We start from the raw sequence: 19,772 nt of genomic DNA on the forward strand, positions 1-19,772 counted from the left end.
TCACAGCTCAAGATCATACACCTTTCAAAGCCTTCATACAGCAGAATTCCAGGCAAGAACAGTTATCACAGAGTAAAAGCCCCATGCATGTATGTTCACTGGTCAAGAAGAATGAGAAAATTTAGAAAACATTACCTTGGGCAATGTGAAGCAGGCTTATGAAATGGACAGAGCTGTTCCACAGTTGTTTCACAAGTGACAGCCTGGACTGAAGAATTGAAACACAAAACAATAAGCAAATCTCTGGCAACAATAACATGCAACATGGCCATAAGAAAATAAGATTTTAAAAAGTGCTAACCTGTTACTTTAGAGACTGTGAAGGAATTAGCAGACTGATATTTGCTGAAGATAAAAACATAAACATGTCAATCATTTTTTAGATGCATCATCATCAACATAATTTCTGATATTATTTAGGTCTATGAATACTTTATTTCTTCTTAAACATTGTTACTCAAATATCTAAATAAGTATTAGTATAAGAATAAATCATCTATTTTTTGCTAAATCCATATTACCTTCAAGTATGAACCAAATCAATACCAACCAAATAATCATTCTTGATATTGGAAAATGGTCTCTTCTCATGATCAATCTCAAAATATATAAATAACAGCATAAAACCACACAGATTTATATCTATATATTTGTTTCCTATTAAAATTAAAACTCTAAATATACTAATCCCCTGTCACCATAGAACCAAACTACTTAATCTCTCACAATAGTAAATACAAGGTAGTATTGTAGAAAGACTACTAAATCATAAGTACCTTAAAGGAATGTGTGTTAATCACTTTTTGTTCCAAGTATCTAGTAAAGTGTCTGTGATGAATGAATTCCTCCTTATTATATGCATCATGCATCGTTAAAAAGCAGGAATAGAAGAATAGGTATACCATTATATATCAAAATTTTAATTGGTTTATTTATACCCAGATTTTCAGAAAAATATCTATTACAAAAGATAAAGCTTATTTGTGATAGTATTTTAATGACACACCTTCACATTTCAAAAGAGTTTTTGTAATAAACATAATCAAAAACTAAGTTCAAACAAAAAAGTAAATAGGATAAATTCTTTAATCCAACACCCAGTGTTTGGCTTACTAAAGCTAATAACTTTTATTATTCATTAAAGGTAATTAATAAATATCTGCTGAATTACTAAGCTAATCAATAAATGCTTCTATAAAGCTTTTACTTAAGAGAGTAATTGCTAATGACTGAAAACCACACACAAAGCCTTTGAACAAAATTGTATACATAGACTGTCATTCTACCAAATTTGCAAGGGTTTTTAATAAATTCTTTCTTATCATTATGACTCTTCTACTGTGGAGTTTCATGCAATTCTATAGTTACAAAGAAAAGAAACTGTCATATATCTTACGAAGGAGCATTCCATATGAGGCCTAATGTTTGTTTTTTTACATAGAAGAAAGACACTAACAAAAAGTTATTTCAAAAGGCCATACTGTTCTAATTTCTGTAGAGTATATATCAAAATATATAGTTCTAAAATAATGTTTCATATATTTAATATGAGAAACATTTCAAAAGTTAATGCTTTTATGTTAAGTTACATTTAGATGGACAAAGGTACATAATATATTACATATTTAGAGAACTTTTCAAAATGCTCGTAATTTTACCTATTAATCTAATTTATCTTACTAAGTTATTGTTGCATGAAATAAACCATTTATCCATAGGCAGGGCAGGGAGAATATGCAAATCAATTAGCTTTCTCTGGGGTATTTTCTTTCATAGCTGAAAAAATCTGTTGCTTCACATCAAGAAAAACAGTAAATGTGTACATTCTCAATGAAACTCCAGAAAATGTGGAGCTTTAGCATGTTCTTTACAAGTAAAACTGTCCAACTTTGAATTCACATACTTCAGCTCCTTTTTGTCTTCAGAAATTACAGAGCTCAAATGAGCCTTGACAATTACCAACTTCCATATAAATCCTTCTATGCTAGGCTCTGAAAGAATTTGTCAACTCATTATTACAATTTAAAATCATCTCATCCAAAAGATCATTTGTGTACTTACCCAATTGTTTGAACACCATTTCTATTGGATTTGATGAAATAATGTTTTCTTCCTTGTCTAGTGATATCTACCCAACCGCCATCATTGTCTATTATACCATAATGAATTGCAGCTCTACAGATGCTGGATTGCTTGGAGAAAAAAGAAGGGAGCAAAGGATATTAAAATATTAAGAGTTCTCCATAGGACACATCTAATTACTATTTACATGACTTTAAATTAAATGAACATATCTGAGCAAAATATCTATATTAATATAAATTGTTATTTTTGCATTTAAAAAAATCAAATATGTAACAAGATCCTATTCCCAAATCATTATATTTATAGTACTTACCATTTCATAATGTACACTGCCAATAACCTTAGCTTTACTATCCAGACAGCCAGCAGGGCATTCATATCTAAATGAAAGAAATTGGAAACAAATTTATTTTCTCTGAATGTCAGTGTAAAATGAAAATACATCATATTTTGTCAGGTAATTTTGAGAATAATAACAAATATTACCTATTACAGGTTGTTCCTTTGCACTGATCTCTTAATCTTACTTCACAAGAAACAATTTGGGCTGAAAAAAGAAAAAAATACCAAAATAATTTAGATAATGTAAAAGCTACTGTAGTTCATAACATATAGTCTAATGTCAAGCTTTTGCCATTCTAAAACTGTCCCAATTAATAAAATATAGTCGCATATGCCATCTATGTAAACTTTAAGATTTGTGTAAATCATGCGGAGCTCTTACACATTTGCTGTGTGCTTATGACTTCATTTCTGTTACTATCGTCTGCTCTTGTCCGAACGTGGGTGTCATGGACTTGTGACTGCTGCCGTTCAATTTCATTTGTTTCTTCTTCTCGAGGAGGGTAATACCTGTCTGATCCTTCTGTTAGAGAGAATAGATTTAAGAAACATGAACCCACCTTAAATGTACACAAATCATCAAATAATGATATACCATTATATGCCTGGGTAACACTTAAAACTAGAAAACTAGAAAAATCTGTAGTTTTTTGGCACAGGTGTTGGCTTAAGGTGGTCATCTTATGTAATGCATTGGAGTAAATAAAATAAATGTATAAGGCTTTGAACTCTTGATTCATTTTTGCTTCCATCTGGCTAACATTAAATGGAGTCATTTCTAAACTTGCTTTATATTTGAGAGTGGTATCAGTGATTGCCTTTCATAATGGTACCATGAAGTCTACACAGTGATCTAATGAAGTAAAGGCTTAGTGTATTTGAACTTGTTTTCCCAAATGAAATCATATTTTTAAGAAAATCGCTTTTCAAATTTTCAAAAGGGTAACATTTAAAATTCTCCCAAAAGGAAATTCAGCTTAAAGAAGGCTTGCCATGCCCTTTTAATTTACTACAATGTCAGTTTCCATGGAAAGGTTTTTCTCTTTTAGAAGGAAATCCAATGTGCAGAAATTTAAACTTAACAATGGAGAATTTATTTTTTTTTCCAGGTTGACATATCAATGGTTTAACAGTGGCATAATTTGGAATGGTATGTTATTTTCATGTATGTCCAAGAACTCAGAACCTAGAAAAGGGAAGTGTGAATTCAGAGGAGAGTCAGTTTTAAGTAAAATAGTGGTCACTGGTGAAGGGGCAAGTAGGGTGGAGGTTTAGAGATGGAGAAAATGGAAAACAGACTCACACACAATGAAAAATGCTTCCAGGAATGGAAAATGGCTCATATAACAGAGGGAAATAAATCATTACTTCTTGTCTGCTCATTATAGTAATGAGCACTCAGTCATCAAGGGGAAAAAAGACATCTCTTTATGAGTACTGAAAAAGGGCTGCATTAATTCATGTTTTCTAAAACACTTAGTCTACATTAATCTTCATTTGGTCATCATTAAGAAAAAGGTACAAGAGAATAGAAACGTTCACTTGGATGCCCAACAAGAGCAGGATTTTCACAAAGCTTTGTCATATAAGTTTTCTCTTCATGTGCTGTAAACAGGACACCACATTTATATGTTCATTTTAGCACATCAAATGCATTTCAGAGCACTACTTTTACAACAGTTTTACAATAATATGATAGCTTTTCTATTGGTTATTTTGGCATGAAAAATTATATATTCTACAATAAGGAGCACAGAATTAGCATAATTCTTTGAGCATCATTTAGTAAGATTCATGGATAAGTATTTTGGCAAAAACTCTTAAAGTGCTAAAAATAAACCATTAAATTGCTAAATCCTTCAAAAATTAAGACTCATAAAAATAACTCTAGTCAATAATATATTAAGGTGGCTTTTAAAAATGTAAATGTACTTATCACTCTGGGATAATTTCAAAGTAGAATTAGAAGTGGTTACCTGAAATAATGACAAAACTTTCCTTTAAACACATATTTGGTATAACAGACTTAATATTATATTTTTAAAATATTTGTAATGGCTTCAAAATAGTTTAAATAGAGTCCTGGGAATTTTTAATGTAATAATTAAATGTGCTTTTTTGCCTTTTAAATACAAAATATTGTAGAAGTTGGATTAAAATATAAATCAAACTGAATATTATGACACAATAGCACATACCTTTGTAGCATAGATTTTCTCTACAGCCGCCTCCAAAACTAGGTGGACAAGCAGAACAGGGCCGTCCATGTTTATAGGGAGCATGGCCCCACCAGTTTCCCCTTAAAGAGATGATCCACTCTATTAAGAGGTAGTCTAATATAGCATAATTTATAAGACACTGTGAAATATTACTATTTTCTAAGTAATGATTTTGGTGTGTAGATATAAAACATTTATATCTTTCATCGCAGAGTCCTTTTAGTTACTAGGTTTATATATGAACTGCTGCCTCATTCTTTTGAAAATATTTTAATTTGCTATGTATATTGTTAAAAATTACAAAATTAAACTTTCACAGAACACTAAGCTCTGTTATGGGATATTCATCCATATTCCATTTGTTTTAATGAAGAGATTTTAGACTTAGATTTGACCCTACATACAGTTGTAATATTTTCAACATAATCATTCAATGGTCTTTACACAGGTGAAAATACATTTCTCAGTTAATCTATAGTTTTTCATCTCTAATAAATCCAAATTATTAAAACTATTTATGTAATATAATGTAATGAGTAAAACTGAAGATATAAAAATGTAATTCCTGTCTTCACAAAGATCATATTTTCAATTTTCATATTCCTCTTAAGCACTGATTTTATGCATCAGGCAACCATTTTAATTGTTGCCATATTAAATAAATAGCATTAAAACAATACACTTTAGTCAATAATACATACTGAAAATGAGAAAAAAAATTGGGAATATAAAGTTACTTCATGTTGTTAGGAAAAATTTACATATAAAAGTAATGTTTTGTCTACTTACTTTGGGGAATAATTGCACACCAAGTAGACAGCTTTGGGCCATATCTGTCCCCAGATATTCATGTTATGACACAAATTAATGGCACAGCCTATTCTGCTACTTGTTGCCCACACCACCTATGTTAGAGAAAGGAAAAGAAAGGCTCAGAAAAAGTAGGCTGAGACAAAGTAAGACAAAAATGTATCTCAGAGAGAGATGTATAAAACTGAACTTGAGAAATGAACCTTTATCATTCAGGATGAAATAAAGCAATGTCAAAAGGATATTTTTCCTGGGACTTTGGGAAGTGCTTGATTCAATTTAAAGAAGAGTGCTACAGGTAAATAACTCTATCTAGCTATAGCATCGTCAAAATATGCATTTACTAAATAGTTCAAAAGTTACATCCTCACAACCTAAATGCTGTGTTAATGTATCTATAAAGAGGCTTACCTAAAAAAGGAACAGAATTTCTCATCTTAAACTGTACTGGAACAAAAATGTAGAGGTTCGAATGTCTTATATAATGTGTATTTTCATAGTATAACTGCTTATTAGGGAATTCAGTGCTGATCTTAATCTTGTCACATGCAAAGGCAGACAGAACAATTTGCTTTATATTCACTAATAATCAGCCATAGAGATTCTAGTAACTCAGATCTGTGGTGAGATTTATCTAGTGGTATTTACCCTTAGTGGTTTGATTTTTACAATTTATCCAATACCAACTGTGGACACTGAATAAAATATATATAATGTATAAAGTGTATTTATATATAATATATAAAATGTATATGTATATATAAATGCTGCACACATATAAATACTGAGTGTCATGGTAAATAAAACTATATTTTTATTCTTTGGAAAATAAAAAATGATACCTGACTTTGAAGATGGTAAATTTCTCCCATGTGCATTTCCTGGGGCCAGATTAAAAATGTTTCACATATAAAATAACTGAAATAATGTCTTTTTAAAATTGATGTTTGGACTTTTCCTAGTAATTACTTTTATTGTTTATAGAAATTGGTAAGTCTATTCTACATAAATCAATATGTTTTTTAATAACCACACCAAATTACAGAAGACTCACATTCAGTAGCTTAAATTCTGCCACAGTTACACAAACTCGACTTAGAAAAATGAGGTATAATATACCCAAAACATACCTGTGTATAATGAGTACACACAGGACCGGAACATCTGAATGGACAATATGGGTTGCATTCATGTTCATACGGGTAGCTAAAGTCTCTCACTTCATCATACCATGCTTGTACATGAAATGTTGGGGGCCTGTATCTATTTGAAAGACAATAACCACCAAGAGTAAGTAAAGTGGGAGAAAAATGTAACACCAAATATTGCAAAATAGATTGGTAAAGTTTGGTAGAGAAATATTCTTGTGTAAGTTATTAATGTTAAATACTTATGCCCATTACACTACTTGTAATTTTATGTCAATGATTTAAACAAAAAATAAGTCTAAAATATTGCTGGTCATTGTGCTATGATTTTTTTTTTTATTATTTGTGTTGTTGTGATCATTTGTTTTCCTTTTAGGCTCTAACCCTTAGAAAATTTTCAGTGCTGAATTAGTATTTCAAGCACTTATATTATCAAAAACAAAAAAGTTACACTTTACACTACCTTCCCCAGTGTGCTCCTAAGTTCTGTCCAATTGATGGAAGCAAACTTGCAGGTCCATGTTCCCACAAACAATTTTCAGCCCAGGATTCTGCGGATCTTTCCAGCTCTACATCCCATGTCTATAGTTTAAAACAAAAACAACATACAGATAATGTATTTGTTTGGAGTTTGGACATTTCTTCAGAATACAGTATGCTTCAGTTCAGTTTCTTCCATTCTTACTGCTTTACAAAGTCAACATCTTAGTCTGGGTTCTCACCATCTCTCACCTAGATTTTTGCACTAGTCTCCTAACTAGTCTCCTTGCCCCTATCTCTTATCCCTCCAATCTGCCCCACAAGTGTTTAGCATTACCTAAGTGAGCACAAATATGCTTAGGGGATTGCTCCGTCTAAACACATCCAACAAATTCCCACATACATAAAGTCCAAGAGCCTTGGTCTCATTGTTCCTTATCATAAAACATGCTGTTCCTTGCTCTTGCTGGCATCGTTTCCTCTGTCTAAAACATCCTTCTACCCGTTATTTGTCACACAGACCCCTACTCTTTTTTCACAGCCCAGCTTTAGATAATACATTTTAGACAACCTTTCCATTTCTCTCAGATATAGACTATTCCCTCCTTGGGGCTCTTAAAACTTTGTAATACTTTTTCATTTAGCAGCTATTACAATGAAATGTTAGTATTTGTCTACATGTCTGTCTCTTTCACAAGACCATGCATTGCTTGGAGGCAGTCATTTCATTCACACCGGTATCTTTGGTCTATTTTTTGTGTTTTCTGTCTATCATATAGACAAGGTGATTAATAAATGCTTATTGAGTATACGAATGATGAATGAATCTGATTCCTATAAAAATACATATGCATTAAAAATACATATACATGTTTACATAGAACTTTCAATGAGGGTGATTAATTTGTACTTCTAAAATAATTTACAAAAGAATATTTAAAATTACAAAATTATTACTGAAATTATCTTATATGTCCTAGGTCTAATGTTCAATTTGTTAATCTGAAAAACAGGCAGTGTAGTAGCAAGTGTGGTTGTAAAAACATAAGAGTTAGGCAGAGCTGGGTTCAGTCTTGGCACAATCACAGAACTCTGGGCATGTTCAGAGAATAGGAAAATAGTCCTGGAACCAGAACATGAGGATACAACCTAAGGTGAGTATGAGGCTGGAGAAGAGCAGACAGACTGAAATCACATTTCAGAATTTAAATTCCTAGAAGTTGATGGATGACTGAATGTAGGTCGCAAGGGGGAAAAAAAAAAGATGCAGATGATGAAGGTTACCAAACTGGGAGAAGGAAAATACAGGAAGAGAAATAGATTGTTGCCATGGAAATATGTTTAATGTATCTCAATGCAAATTTCTAGGGTGCCACATGAGATGTCTGTGATATATGCAGCATGTGTGCCAAGGAGATAGTGGAAATAGATGACTGGGATTCTGGGGAAAGAAATCTGTGCTGAAGATATGAATTTTGATGTTATTCACCCAGAGATGACTTTCTTCAGGAAGATGATATAGAATGAGAAGAGGAATGAAAAGAAAATTCTAAGATTACCAACCTTAAAAGGGAGAAAAAAACAATGATTTAGTAAAATAAACCAGGGAAAATGGGATCAGAAAGGTAAAGGGAAAACTGTAAAAGGATTAAATTATAAAGCAACGGGACAAGGATTCTAGGCATAGAGAGCGGGCAACAAGATCAAATGCCACAGAGAAGTCCAGAAAGACAAGAGCTGCTAAGTGCTAATTCATGATCAAGAACAGTTTCAGATCAATGCTAGGGAGAAGATCAGAACACATGGGCACATACTTGACTGGAGGGAGAAATTGGAGAAGGCAAGTGTGCATTACTTTGTTAAGACTTCAGAAAAGAAAAAGAGAGATGTGCAGAAGCTTAAAAAAAAAAAAAAAATAACCTGCCAGGTTCTAGGGAGAATTTGTAGTCGTGACTGTAGGCCAAAGGAAAGCACACTAGGGAAAAAGAAGCACCAAAATAATAATAAAATAATAATAATAATAATAATAATAATAATAATAATAATAATGGCTTGAAGCCATTGTGGTGATTTTAAAACACTCTTCCCCACAAAGGTGGAGTTGAATTCCCTCCCCTTCCCTTCAATCTGAGCTGGCTAGTAACTCCCTTTTTTTTTTTTTAATTGTTATGTTCAATTAGCCAGTATATAGTAACTCCCTTCTAATACATAGAATGACACTGTGAGATTTCTCAGGGAAGGTTATGAAATAGAGCCTCTATTGAGTCAGTTCTTTCTCTTTTAAGATACACATCTTGGGACGCCTAGGTGGCACAGTCAGTTAAACATCCAACTCTTTGTCAGGGTCATGATCTCAGGATCATGATCTCAGGGTTGTGAGATCTAGCCCCAGACTCCATGCTTAGCATGGAGTTTCCTTGGGTTTCTCTCTCCCTCTCCCTCTGCCCCTCCATACACATCTTAACAGAACTGAGCCAAGAAATTATAGTCTGGCCGCCCTGAAGACATAGCTGGAAAGATATTGTAGAAGAGATCACACAGAGAGTGAGAGACGCAGGAGGAATTTCGGTTGTTTGGGTTTTCCTAGCCCAGGCATAATGCTGTTAGTTTGCAAATCCAGGTCACTGCAAGCAAACATGTGAGAGACCCAAGTACGACCCACCCAACTTAGCCCTTAAAAGAGACCACAGGACCCTTATTCAAGGCCAATCTACTCTTGTTTTACACATGATTCTACAATCTCCGATGTTAGTTTTTCTAATGAAATTGAAGATGGATGCTTTTTAAAGAGGATAAACAACCAGCTCCAAATTCACAAATTCACAAATATGTTACATTGCAAAAGTCTGTTTACATTATCTGTTGTATAGAAATTGAAATAAAATTTAAAATGTATCATTCAAATGCTTTAGGCTAAGTTCTCTTATCTGCAAAATGAGAAATAGAAGATAACTCAGGTCCCCTCAAGGACTAAAAAATTCAATTATTGAGTATGTACTATGGAAAGCTGTTTTTTATGGCATGGCAAGTTTTCTATGTAATGCACTAAAAATAAGGGGGAAACCATACCAAATGAACTATAGTAAGGCTAAAATAGGGACACATTATTTTAATATAAGAACTGAAGCAAAGGAGCATGCAACTAAAATTTACTATTAATATTTAACAAATATTAATTAGTGACAGTTTTTAAAGTAATTATCTATTTAAAGAATGTAATCAAGCACAGGTGTTTAGGTGAATGTCAACAATACAAATTGAGAGGATCTTTAAAAAAACTTAATGAAAATATAGCTGTCCTAGAAGAAATATCATTGTGAAAACATCATGGAATGTATATTTTTATGCCACAACATTATATTACATGTTTTAAGACCACCAATAATTCATACCCATCCCATTTAAATGTAAGTCAGTCTCTACACATTTCTATTTAAGTTCAGGTTTGTAAATAAAATCAAGATGGCCTGATGGACTTTTTTTCCCTCTCTGAACTATTCACCCAGCAATAATTTAAAGCCAAACCACACTTAAAATTACCATTTCTTTATAAAATGGGTACTTGAGGTGAATGAAAACCACCCTATTTTCCAATTACATCTGTAAGCTGTTCCTTCTTAGACCACAGTGAAGTGTTCAATGAAGTTCTATTACTAAAAAAAAACATTTAGAATACTACTAAATTCTTTGTCTCCAATGATATTTTTAAAGCTAGTTCAACAGGGAGACTTTATCATTTCCTGTGTATGTGTGACTGTATGAGAAATCCTAAATGTTAACAAAGGACTGTCAAAAGTAAGCCTAGAAATACAAAGTAATGTTAGTACTAAAATATTATAGTGGTAGAGATTGGAAAGTATGTAGTTAAACATGTACAAAAAATTCCATTGACTGTTATCCTCTGTGAAACATGAATGAACATATACAATTCATATTCCTACCAGAATACCTGCAATCCTGCTCTAATAATAGGTGATGACAGCTAGAAACCACTCAAGGATGTAGTTTTTAACAGAGTTAATATTAGTAGGTTACCAGTAAATTCTATCATTGTACATTAGGCAAAAATTGTCAGTGATATTACTTTTCCTTTCTCTTTGATACTGAGAATAGTTTTGTCTCTTAAGAATGATTAAATATTTTCAAATATATGTTCTTGACCACAGTAAATTTACAACTCTTTCCAGATTAATAAAATTTGAAAGTTCATGTCCTGGGAATTGTATCATGATAATTAGTCTACCAAAGAGAACACCCTAGGTGACACTGAAGTAAAGTAGTTTTACAGAGTTATATTCATCAACAAAGAAAATATATAAATGAGTAAAGACATTTTAAATTGACCAGCTTTAAATGGTCTGACACCTTTAAATGCACAAGAAAATTATTGACTAGAAACTCACACAATTTCATACTTGTTAAATTTCATTCTAAGTAGGAATAAATAGGATTGTAAGATTTTCTAAAATTTTACAAAATTCTACCTAAGTGTGATAAAGCTACAATAGGTCTTTTCAAAGACATGTTGAGAAAATGTCTTTAAATAAAGAAGATAAACTTTTTCCAAAACAACTGGAAAATATAATTAATGTTGCAATTATCTAAAAAGAATATCTAAATAATATAGAAATAATGTTCTAATTCATTACACCTTTTTGCAAAATTGATACAGTTTTAATGGACTTACAAGATAAATGCAAAAGACAAAACTGGTCTTTGACTATCATACTATTAGGTAGTCTAATCAAATGACAAGCATCAGTCCATGATACAATTTGCAATTTAATATGGACTTTTAAAACCTGCTCTGCTTTCTGGCAAAGTAACAATATTATGAAAACACAGTGGTTTGAAAAGACAATTGTGTTGAAAGTCCAGTCTAGGCTAGAAGCTCTGGTCTACTTCCTACCACTAAAAACTAGAAATAGCATGATGAAATTATTTTTAAAAATTATCTTAGCATTTACAATAAACTTTGACAAAAGGAATTTCACAAACATTCTTGTTTTGAGACATATATATCTGCATACCTAACCTGGAATACCACCCTTATATCTCCAAACCTACCTCAGTCCTGAGCAGTCAATGGCTGTCAGAAATAATAATAGCATGATAGCTTTCAATGGTATTGAAAACACCCTTTCCCTAGTTTTATGTCTTCTGGACATATGCAAGTAAGGTTATTAGTCATAAATTTTCCTCTCATTTTCTTGTATAGACAGAGTAAAAATAAGCTCGCATTTGTTCAAAGTACTTCAGTGAGTAATTAAAATACACAGTACACCCTGGAAGAGTTTCCTTTCTTATTTAAATTAGGTACTTTCAAATTTGTCTCTTGATTATGTCAAGTTTGGTTTCTGTTTCCTTATCTGTAACAACAGGAAGCTAGAATAAAGTCCTTCAATTTCTTTCAGCTTTAAAATTCTATTATTTTGCACTTATAGTCTCTTAGAGAATGCTCTGCATTGTTTATAAAACTCCTAAGAACTTACAAACTGTAAAATAATCTTTCTGATGACAATTAAGGGCATTTCTAACTAAGAAGCAAAAGCTATTTTGTGATTAAAAGATGGGCAGAGGACTTGAATAGGCATTTTTCCAAAGAAGACATACAGATGGGCAACAGGAACATGAAAAGATGCTCAACATCACTAATCATCAGGGAATGCATCTTGAAACAAAAATGAGATATCACTCATACCAATCAGAATGGTTCACATAAAAACAAAAAAAGAAATAACAAGTGTTGGAGAGGGTGTGGGAAAAAAGGAACCCTCCTACACTGTTGGTAGGAATACAAATTGGTGCTACCACTGTGAAAAACAATGAGATTCCTCAAAAAAATAAAAAGAGAAATAGCATACAGTCCAGTAATTCCACTACTGAGTATTTAACCAAAGAAAACAAAAACACAAATTCAAAAAGATATATCTACCCCTATGTTCACTGCAGCATTATTTACAATATTCAAGATATGGAAGCAACCCAAGTGTCTATCAATAAATGAATAAAGATACGTTATTAGAATACAATGGAATATTACTCAGCCATAAAAAAGAATGAGATCTTGCCATTTGCAATAACATGGATGAACCTAGAGGATATTATGCTAAGTGAAATAACTCAAAGAAAGAAAAATACCATATGATTTCACTTATATGTGGAATCTAAACAAACAACCAGAAACAGAAACAGACTCAAATAAAGAGAACTGGTGGTTGCCAGAGGGGATGAGGGGTAGGGTAGGGGGATGGGCAAAATAATTGAAAGGGATTAAGAGATACAAACTTCCAGTTATGAATAAAGAAGTTATAGAGATGAAAAGTACAGCATAGAGAATGCAGTTAATAAAACCATAATAACATTGTGTAGTAACAGATGGTAACTATACTTATCATAGTGAGCACTGCCTAACATATAGAATTGTCAAATCGCTGTTGTGCACCTGAAACTAATATAACATTGTATACCAACTACACTAAAATTTAAAAAAAAAGAATTAAAGCTCTATTGCGATTTACAAGATTGCAAAACCAAAAAGGTTTCAGATCTTCCAATTATGAGTCTAGAGAAGAGCTCAACTGTTTCTGAATCATCTCTATTAAAGAAAGTTTTAACATTGTCCAAGACAGATAAACTGAAACTTAACTGAATGTGACAAGAATATATTCTGAGTAAGAAGTTAAATCCAGGCTCCCTTCAGCTTAATCCCAAAAACACAATGGTAAAACCTTTGATATAAGACATAGACTTCTACATGTAATTTTTCTGCACTGCCGAAAGGAACAGCATTTTTCAGCCAGCTAACACATTTTTGTAAAACTGATATAGCTTTATGGATTTCCAAAACATAACGTACACGTAAATTTTCTGCACAGCTAAAAGGAACAAGGATTTTTAGCCAGCTCATGAACGTAGCTGTTGAAGAAAACCAAAGACATGAAGAGTTACTTCTTTCTAAATACCACCTACAAAAGATAATTCTTGCTGTGCCTTCACTTCTGGAAAAACAGGTTTATAAATTATCCATCATGTGTCAAAACTAAATCCCTCCCCAAATCACTGCTGTGTCCTATTTGAATCAGAAAATGCAATCCAAAAATCTGACAGGATAAGCTGTCAACATGATCCTCTCGATAGCAATAACCTGGCCTTCCAAAAAGAACCTGTTATTCTAAGCAAGTCACACATTTGACAGTTCACAAGATTTCAGATTTAAATTCCAAATAGAATGCCTCATTATAAAATTTTTAAGCCACCTTTCTTTGCTCCCTGTTGGTGGTATTATTCAGAATTACAATGAAGAAATTGACATCAGTGAAATAAATAAAGAAGCAAGTCGATCAATGCTGAAAGAATGGATGATGTTTTTTGTGATAAAGTCATCTGGTATAGAAAGCACTATGGAAATCTGCAGTAACACATTCCTTACAACTCAAAAATTTCCTCAGGTGTTTAACTACTGTGCCTCACCTGTCTCAAAAAGACTTTGTAGTACCAGGGAAAATGTACAAGGCTCAGATTTCAAAGGGAACACCTGTGTTACTGCACAGAGGCCAGGTACTGAGAAAGTGGCATTACCTCCAGGCAATGCACTTCTGAGGGTCTCCTGGAAGTTACAGAGATATGAGGCAGATGTGGCAGTATTTTACTTAAAACACTTTAAAACAATGCCTTAAAACCTTAAAAAAAAAAAAAACTAAATCCCTAGCAACCTGTAATTTAGGGAATTGCCTCTTCATTTCCTTAATATTGAAATATTTTTGAAACGGAAATTTAATGTGTGGATAAACACACAAGATAATTTCAATAAACCCATAGTTTAAATATTATACAGAGATACTGAATGTATGATGCATGGAAGATTGCCCTTGTGAGACAGCAGAGCCATTAATTCAACACAATCCTTACAGAGAAATGTCTACTGATTCATCTCATCTCACTGCCAATGCCCTCCCCAGTCTGACCATAACTTAACTAGCTCACTTATATCCCACCTCTATTCAACAGGGACCCTCAACGGCCGACTCTCTGAAACTTTAAAGAGTTTATCAATCACCAGAAGATCTTTTTCAAAATGCAGATTCTGGGGGCACTTGCGTGGCTCAGTCAGCTAAGTAGCTGACTCTTGATTTTGGCTCAGGTCATGATCTTGGGGTCCTGAAATCGAGCCCTGAGAAGGGCTTCTTGCTCAGCAGGGAGTCTGCTTGAAGATTCTCTCTCCCTCTCCCTCTGCCCCTACCCCCTCTCGCTGTGCATGCACACTCTAAAATAAATAAATAAATCTTTTTAAAAAAATGCAGATTCTGATTTGGCAGGTTAGGAGACAAATCTAAACTATAATATTTCTAAGACCTGGTGCTAGGACCATACACTGAAAAACCACACTTAGAGTTGCAAGGTTCTAGCACCTGTCTAGTTTCTTGGTCAATTGAATCCATTAGAGATCTTCCCCAAAAGGAACTGTCCTTTTTCTGCTCTCCTACTTAGTTACTTAAACTTCATCCTTTCACCAAAGTCCTATTCACAATCTCTCTCCTTTCGGAAGTCATTCCAACTACAATATTCCATTTATCATACTCTTCTCTGAACCTTCTTAAACATGTAATTTACCAATTACTATATATTCCCCTTGATCTGTATCCATTGTTTTGCATCTTAATTCCCAAACTAGAATTCAAAATAAAAATTGTGTCTCACACTTTTTTGTGTGTTTTCCATGGCATCTAATATAAAACATAGCATAACATACATTACCAGTATGTACTAATCAGTTATCTCTTGTCTCACAGCTGGCCTGGAAACAATCAATAACTTGGATTGAAGATACAGGACCTGAGTTCTCTGCCTCAAACATACATGTGTGATATAAACTCAAATGGAAGGGTAGTCATAATGTACCCATGCTAAGCAAATGTAAATCCCTAAAAAGCCAAACTTGGATTACTTTTGGAAATGTCATATCTTTGTATTAACTTTGTGATTAATCCAAGGTTATGACGCCTTCATTATTTTTTATTGTCATTTAAGAGAGGAGTAGCTAATAATCTTCAAGACTATGTTCTAGATGTTTGAAGAGATTCAATATTTAAGGAAATCCTTTAGTAACTTGAAAATTACCATCTATCAGTTCTTTAAGTCTCCATTTATAGCACTGGGTCAATTTATAAGAATTAACACCCGTGTTTTAATTTATTTATAGCTCATACAATTTAGATAGATGCAAAATTGATCATTAAGTCAAGCCTAGAAAAATATATGATAGGAAAGTTAAACTCATAATAAGTCATTCTATATTATCTGCTTATGTATTAGTTTATATTTATATTTCAATATAACTTGGGTTTCGAAAGTAAATATTTTTATTATTTTTTTAAGATTTTATTTATGTATTTGAGAGAGAGAGAGCAAGGAGCCCGATATGGGACTCGATCCCAGAACCTTGGGATCATGACCTGAGCTGAAGGCAGACGTTTAACTGACTGAGTCACCCAGGTGCCCTGAAAGTAAATAAAATATTAATTGCTTTTATTTATTGTACTTAGGGATGCTTTTCTAGTTTTCAGAAAGAAAGAGATGGGTTAACAAATGAAAAACTTCTTCTTAGGCAAATTAGTAATAGAAAAAGTTGATGGACACATAGAAACCAAAACTTATAATCTAACACCATAACTTCAATTTAAACCAAACGCTAAAACCAGAAATATTTAAATGATTATGTTTACACAGTTTTAATGAAACTGCTATAGTAAGTTGCTCATTGTTCCTATAGTGAGAATTCTGTGTTAACTTTTCACTAAGAATTCCTCTCAAGAATGATAAATTGTTTTCCTTCCCAGCAGTCAATAGGAGCTATGTAAACATGGTTTCCTGTTTTCCTTGGCTGCTAGGAAACTCAAAGCTAGTTTAATAACCACAGCAATCAGGTTTTTAGGTGTCCTTTAGGAATATGCCTTTAACTTTTTCTTCTTCAATAATTAAACAATGACTAAGATGATGATTTTAAGAAATATGGTTTTCAAAAGTCCTTATTTGAAAATCTGAGAAAGACTATTGTGTTAAATATTCTTTGTTCCCACAAAGCCATTCTTGGTCCCTAACTACCATTCTCTATGTCCCAAAAGGCTCAATTCTACATACTAAGTTACTTCAGGCTCTCTTGGTCCCTGGATTCCAATTGGATTTGGCTAATGGGAGACGCAAACAGGAAGTCAGAGGGTGTGAGGTGTCTGTATTACCCCGACCACCACCAACCCTATGCATCCCTTTTGAATCTTCTGCCTCACTGTGGTGGTGACAGTGACCTGTCACACAGCCCTTCTTTCAGGCAATAGTCCTCACCAGGCTGTGACATCACCATTCAAGCCTGGGTGCCCCCCATCCCTTATGGCTCACTTTAGTCCTGTCCACAACTCTGCATATAGACCCTCATTTTTCTTTTCCTGGTGAACTCTTATTATTGAGGCATTGTTTCCTGCTAAAAAATAGTATTTGAGAATAAAAATATCTCACAGAATTTATATTAGCAAACTGCCTAACATATTACCTGATACCTATTAGATCTTAATAAATGTTCTCTTATTTCCTCGTTCCTTTAAGAATCTACTTAATTTGCTGTGATTTGCATAGCCTTTTAATGGAACACTGCTGATAGTCATGTGACTAAGGAAGAAATTCAAATCCAAAATTTTGAATGATTGAAACACAAGATAATCAATCGTTGCCACCTAAAGTCCCAATGGAAAGGTAAATAATCCCCTTATAATTCAAATTCAATACAATATTAATTATACAAAGTTTAGAGTAAGTTATTCCTAGCTTTGCTTTGAGTCTATTAGCAATAAACTTTCAAACCTAAAGACCGTTTTTCCTATTAAATTTCTAAGATAATATTTCCACTGAGACTCCCAACTACCTCCAAAGTTTAGGCTAAGATGATATGTGTATGTATCATAGGAATAATTTAAAAAGTGTTCACAAACCTCAAGTTTAGAAATCCATTGTAATAACTTTCACTTACAAAAATCAAATGAATACTGTCAAATTTTGTCAAAGGAAATGTTTTTTTCTTTTTTTTCTTTTTTAGATATGAATAGAAAGATGAGTAGGGTTTTGCTGCTCTAGTCTGTCTGATTTGCGCTTGAACAAGGTTCTTTCATTATACGTAGAAAAAAATACATCCCCAAATATCTCCATATAGAGGCTTGGATCAGTTCTTTTTTTTTTTTTTTTTAATTCAATTAGCCAACGTATAGTACATCATTAGTTTCTGATGTAGTGTTCAATGATTCATTAATTGTGTATAACACCCAGTGTTCATCACACATCACATGCCTTCCTTAATGCCCATCACCCAGTTACCTCATCTCCCCACCTACCTCCCCTTCTGCAACCCTCAGTTTATACAGATTGTGGCTGCCAAGTACTTGCCTTCTAATCAACTGTACACATATTCTCATATCAACCTCTTTACTAAGAAGGTTCTCATCATCCAAATGCTCTCTTCCAAATTCCCCACCACACCACGACTATAACTTCTTCCAAATACTATTTCAAAATGTACCTCTTCTAAGAAGCCTTTCTTGAGTACTGTTTTATTCTGAAATTCTTTAAGATTTATATGCACTTTAAAATATACTAATTTGTACTTATAACCACATTGTGATTTACATCTCAAAAACAGTGCTCTGGCAAAAGTCTTCGCACTCTGATCCCTCTATCTCCTGAAAGAGTCTCCATACTTGCTGAGGGGTATAGACATCCTCACTTCATGAGATAGAGCTGTCCATAAACCAATGTAACTCTCAAAGTCACTGAAATCCAGTGCCAATTTAGCCACCTGTCATACTTATTAAAGAATGATTTTACCTAACCAAAATGCAACTGCACTTAAAATTATAAAATAAAATATAAACACCATACTTCATTAAAAAGAATGTTTTTGCAATTTTTAAGAGAATTTTCTTGTCAGAACAAAATTAATCAAATCCTTTTGCATTCTACCCATTTTAGAACTGTTGTTGAAGACCTAATCATCTTTTCATTTTTCATTTATTCATTACATTTTTTCCTATTCCAACTAGCATGAGTTGAGCGTGGAGTATCTGTCAGCCACTCAGCTGGGGAATGCAAAAATTACTAAAGAACAGGTCCTTCCCATAAATGAATGGAAGGTTAGAGAAAGAGACAGGATGCAAATACCAGGGGCAAAGGCAGATATGAAATGCTATGGGAGCTGGGCACTGCGTGGGAGTGCACCTAACTCTGTATGGAAGGGTTTAGACAAAAGCAGATTCTTAAGGAAGAGGAAAAATTTGTTAGAGAGAAAACCAGGAGGGCATAAGGCATTCCGACATGTGCAAAGATGATCAGGCTTGGCAAGATCTGTACAGCATCAAAAAAACCCAAGGTATATGGAATCATGGCATAGATGCTCATGTGAAATTAGTGATGCTTTTCATTTGTTTAGTTTTCTGTGTTCACAGAACTCTTGGTGAACAGACCTCTCTGCTCCCTCTTTCTAGGCAAGAGTTCTGATGCTCTTCTTATTCCATCTCAATCCAGAGCCACGCTCTCCCCCACCCCCATACTTCTAAGGCTTTGGTTTCCCTTCTCTGGATAACATTTGATCTCACCATATACAGTCAATCATTCAGTATTTCAGATATGGATCTGCCATGTCTTGAGG

The 19,772-nt window shown here is 33.3% G+C and overlaps 1 protein-coding gene across 2 annotated transcripts in view; it reads right to left on the reverse strand.

Annotated features, from left to right (window-relative positions):
• The window catches only part of CRISPLD1 (cysteine rich secretory protein LCCL domain containing 1), a 41,964-nt gene that overhangs the window by 9,762 nt on the left and 12,430 nt on the right, over nucleotides 1-19,772 (reverse strand). The window contains exons 2-11 of one of the 2 annotated variants that reach the window (XM_028111956.2): nucleotides 7,068-7,186; nucleotides 6,587-6,719; nucleotides 5,436-5,551; nucleotides 4,626-4,726; nucleotides 2,810-2,950; nucleotides 2,572-2,632; nucleotides 2,399-2,465; nucleotides 2,062-2,192; nucleotides 302-345; nucleotides 136-208 (exon numbers count right to left, since the gene is read on the reverse strand). In XM_028111956.2, the coding sequence (XP_027967757.1) occupies nucleotides 136-208; nucleotides 302-345; nucleotides 2,062-2,192; nucleotides 2,399-2,465; nucleotides 2,572-2,632; nucleotides 2,810-2,950; nucleotides 4,626-4,726; nucleotides 5,436-5,551; nucleotides 6,587-6,719; nucleotides 7,068-7,186 (986 nt within the window). Of the gene's footprint in view, nucleotides 1-135; nucleotides 209-301; nucleotides 346-2,061; nucleotides 2,193-2,398; nucleotides 2,466-2,571; nucleotides 2,633-2,809; nucleotides 2,951-4,625; nucleotides 4,727-5,435; nucleotides 5,552-6,586; nucleotides 6,720-7,067; nucleotides 7,187-19,772 lie in introns of those variants that run through there. The other variant, XM_028111964.2, reaches the window with a different exon arrangement.

The sequence above is a fragment of the Eumetopias jubatus genome, unplaced genomic scaffold (genome assembly GCF_037043125.1).
Source record: "Eumetopias jubatus isolate StellerSeaLion01/CBP00866 unplaced genomic scaffold, mEumJub1_p1.0 scaffold_4, whole genome shotgun sequence".
NCBI classification, from domain to species: domain Eukaryota; kingdom Metazoa; phylum Chordata; class Mammalia; order Carnivora; family Otariidae; genus Eumetopias; species Eumetopias jubatus.